The sequence below is a fragment of the Callospermophilus lateralis genome, chromosome 1, assembly GCF_048772815.1.
Source record: "Callospermophilus lateralis isolate mCalLat2 chromosome 1, mCalLat2.hap1, whole genome shotgun sequence".
NCBI lineage: Eukaryota > Metazoa > Chordata > Mammalia > Rodentia > Sciuridae > Callospermophilus > Callospermophilus lateralis.
The window spans coordinates 212,670,959-212,673,894 of NC_135305.1; the positions used below are offsets into that span (position 1 = coordinate 212,670,959).

Below are 2,936 nucleotides of genomic sequence, written 5' to 3' on the forward strand. Positions count from 1 at the left end.
TTTCTCACTGTACTCCTTCTCCTTCTACTTACTTATTTCCTTTTAATTGGTGCTTTGTAGATACACATAAAGGTGGATCTGGGCACCATCTTTTACCTCGCTTTGCAGAATGAGGCATTGATACAGACAGCTCGCCTGGTTCCATTCCCTCTGAATAGTGACACTGAGTGTGAGAAGCGGATGGAATTCACACAGGCCTGGGAGCTCAGGGCTGGTGGTGTGCTTTTGTGGAGTGTGTGTTTTGTGTGTGTCTGCCTATAAAGGTGAGAGTAGGTTTCAGAAAAGGGGGACCTGGATTCAATACATTCCCAAAGTCACTTTATACTCCAGAGGTCAGAAGATCAGGCACCAGATGGAAATGAACCAGGATTACATTTCAATCCACACAGGCACCTTGTCAATCAACTTAATAAAAGGCCAAGGCAGGACACCTGGACAGAAGCTCCTGGCGTCTTAAACCTACAGCAAGTGTGAGGCTGCTTTGTTCTTCATTCTTCTCTGATATCAGCTCATGTCACCCTCTCCTCTCCTTGCTCTTGGGGACTTTGAACATTTGTATCAGGCATCTTCCTCAGGACCTTTGCACTGGCCATACCTCCAGCCAGGCACACACTTCTGCAGATGGTTTCTCCCATCCTGTCTTCCTGGAGGTCTCTTTTCAAATGCCACTTATTGGCCTCTCTTGCCTGGACACCTGTACAAAATTAGACTCCCTCTCAATCTTCTCACTTATAGCTGTTTTTTTCTCTTAATAGTAACTGTCACCATTTGGCTTGCCACATGATGATTTTTTTCACCTCTTTATATGTGCTTGCATTATTTCTTCATCATTAGAGATTAGGAATACCTGCTTGCTTAGCCCTGATCCATCATTGCCTAGATTTTTCCTGGAACATGATCATCACTGAATTAAATTCCTTAAATGCATAAAGTAAATTCAAATTATTGAATATATAATCTATTGGGAAAGGGTGAGGGTGGGACTGGGATTCCAAATCAAAGACAGAAAAGGGATCCCCAAAGGGGAGCAGATTCATACACAAAACATAGGAACTGTGTCTTGAGTGTGAAATGGAAATGATAGTATGTGTGTCAAGTTTCATGTTCTTTTTACTCTCTCTCTTTTAGTTACAACAACCACATGGGGTCAGAGAATGAGACACGGATTTCAGAATTTCTACTTCTGGGAATTTCAGAGGAATCCAGATGGCAGCCCCTCATCTTTGGGCTTTTCCTGTCCATGTACCTGGTCACTGTGCTGGGGAACCTGCTCATCATCCTGGCCACCATCTCAGACTCCCACCTGCACACGCCCATGTACTTCTTCCTCTCCAACCTGTCCTTTGTGGACATCTGCTTCACCTCCACCACCATCCCCAAGATGCTGGTGAACATCCAGGCACAGAGCAAGGCCATAACATATGAGGGATGCATCGTGCAGATATATTTTTTCATACTCTTTGGAGTTTTGGACAATTTCCTTCTAACTGTGATGGCTTATGACCGCTTTGTAGCTATCTGTCACCCTCTGCACTACACGGTCATCATGAACCGCCGACTGTGTGTGTCCCTGGTGCTGGCATCCTGGACCACAAGTGCCCTGAATTCCCTGCTGCAAAGCTTAATGGTATTGCGACTGTCCTTCTGCACAGACTTGGAAATCCCCCACTTCTTCTGTGAACTGAATCAAGTGGTCCTGCTTGCCTGTTCTGACACTTTTCCTAATGACATGGTGATGTATTTTGCAGCAGGACTGCTGTTCTGTGGCCCCCTCGCTGGCATCCTGTACTCCTACTCAAAGATAGTCTCCTCCATCCGTGCAATCTCATCAGCTCAGGGCAAGTACAAAGCCTTCTCCACCTGTGCGTCTCACCTCTCCGTGGTCTCCTTATTCTATTGCACATGCCTAGGAGTCTACTTTAGCTCATCTGCTACGCACAACTCACACTCCAGTGCAACAGCCTCGGTGATGTACAGCGTGGTCACCCCCATGCTGAACCCCTTCATCTACAGTCTGAGGAACAAGGACATCATGGGAGCTCTGAGGAGACTCTTTGTTGGCAAGCTGTAGAGGTGATATTTTTTCAGGAAGTGCCTGGGGCCCTACTGCTCTCACCTGCAGAGCCAGAAATCACAGTCCTTTAATCAGATCCTAATGTAGAATGTGCTTTTTAAATTCATTTCCTGTAGTTTTGATTTCTTTCACTTCAACTTCTTTGTTGAACGTAGGCAACCCCATTAGTAAGTTTTCTACTCTGTTAGCCAATGTTGTTCTCTTTCTCCTTTTCCCAATGTTCTTCCAGATCTCAGATCAGGCGCGGTTTAGAGATCCCCACCAGTCCCACAGAGAGAAGATGCACTAATCCTGAAATGAACTGCACTTGCAGCTGGGTCGTGTGTCATTTTATTATAGAAAAAAACCCTGAGACCACAACTCTTCAATGTTCTGTTCTTTCTTGGTGTCTACAAAGCTGCCTTACTTGGTCTATGTTATAATATAAACTTCAACATACCAGTGATTTTATACTTCATCGTGGAAGATTATATTCACAGGTATATGATGCTCTTATTCAGCACAGTTTTCAAAACATGTTATATTTCATGGTAAAGAGTAATAATGAAAAACTGCAATTGAATACACATGAAACATGTGTGATGTTACATGTTTATATTGAACACACCAAGAAGGACAAATCGCACACATCAATGACTTAGTGTGATCTTAGAGTCAGGGGAACTTATGTTTTCAAGTTTCAATCAGACGTTGAATTTTCAGCCATACCTCTCTGATAGGTCTATTTTTGATAATGTACATCTACTCATTGAAATGTGAAATCTTGGTGTCTGCACAAAGGAATTTATTCAGTGCCTGAAGGATTCAGCATCAAGTTCTTACTATTCAGGACATAACCTTGCTCTTCTTGTTTAAAAATTCC

The 2,936-nt window shown here is 43.6% G+C and overlaps 1 protein-coding gene across 1 annotated transcript; it reads left to right on the forward strand.

Annotated features, from left to right (window-relative positions):
* The first annotated feature begins 1,141 nt into the window (after positions 1-1,141).
* On the forward strand, positions 1,142-2,071 carry LOC143410224 (olfactory receptor 7A40-like). Its single transcript, XM_076870989.2, has one exon. The coding sequence runs from the start codon at positions 1,142-1,144 to the stop codon at positions 2,069-2,071; it is 930 nt and encodes a 309-aa protein (XP_076727104.2).
* Positions 2,072-2,936: the final 865 nt, after the last annotated feature.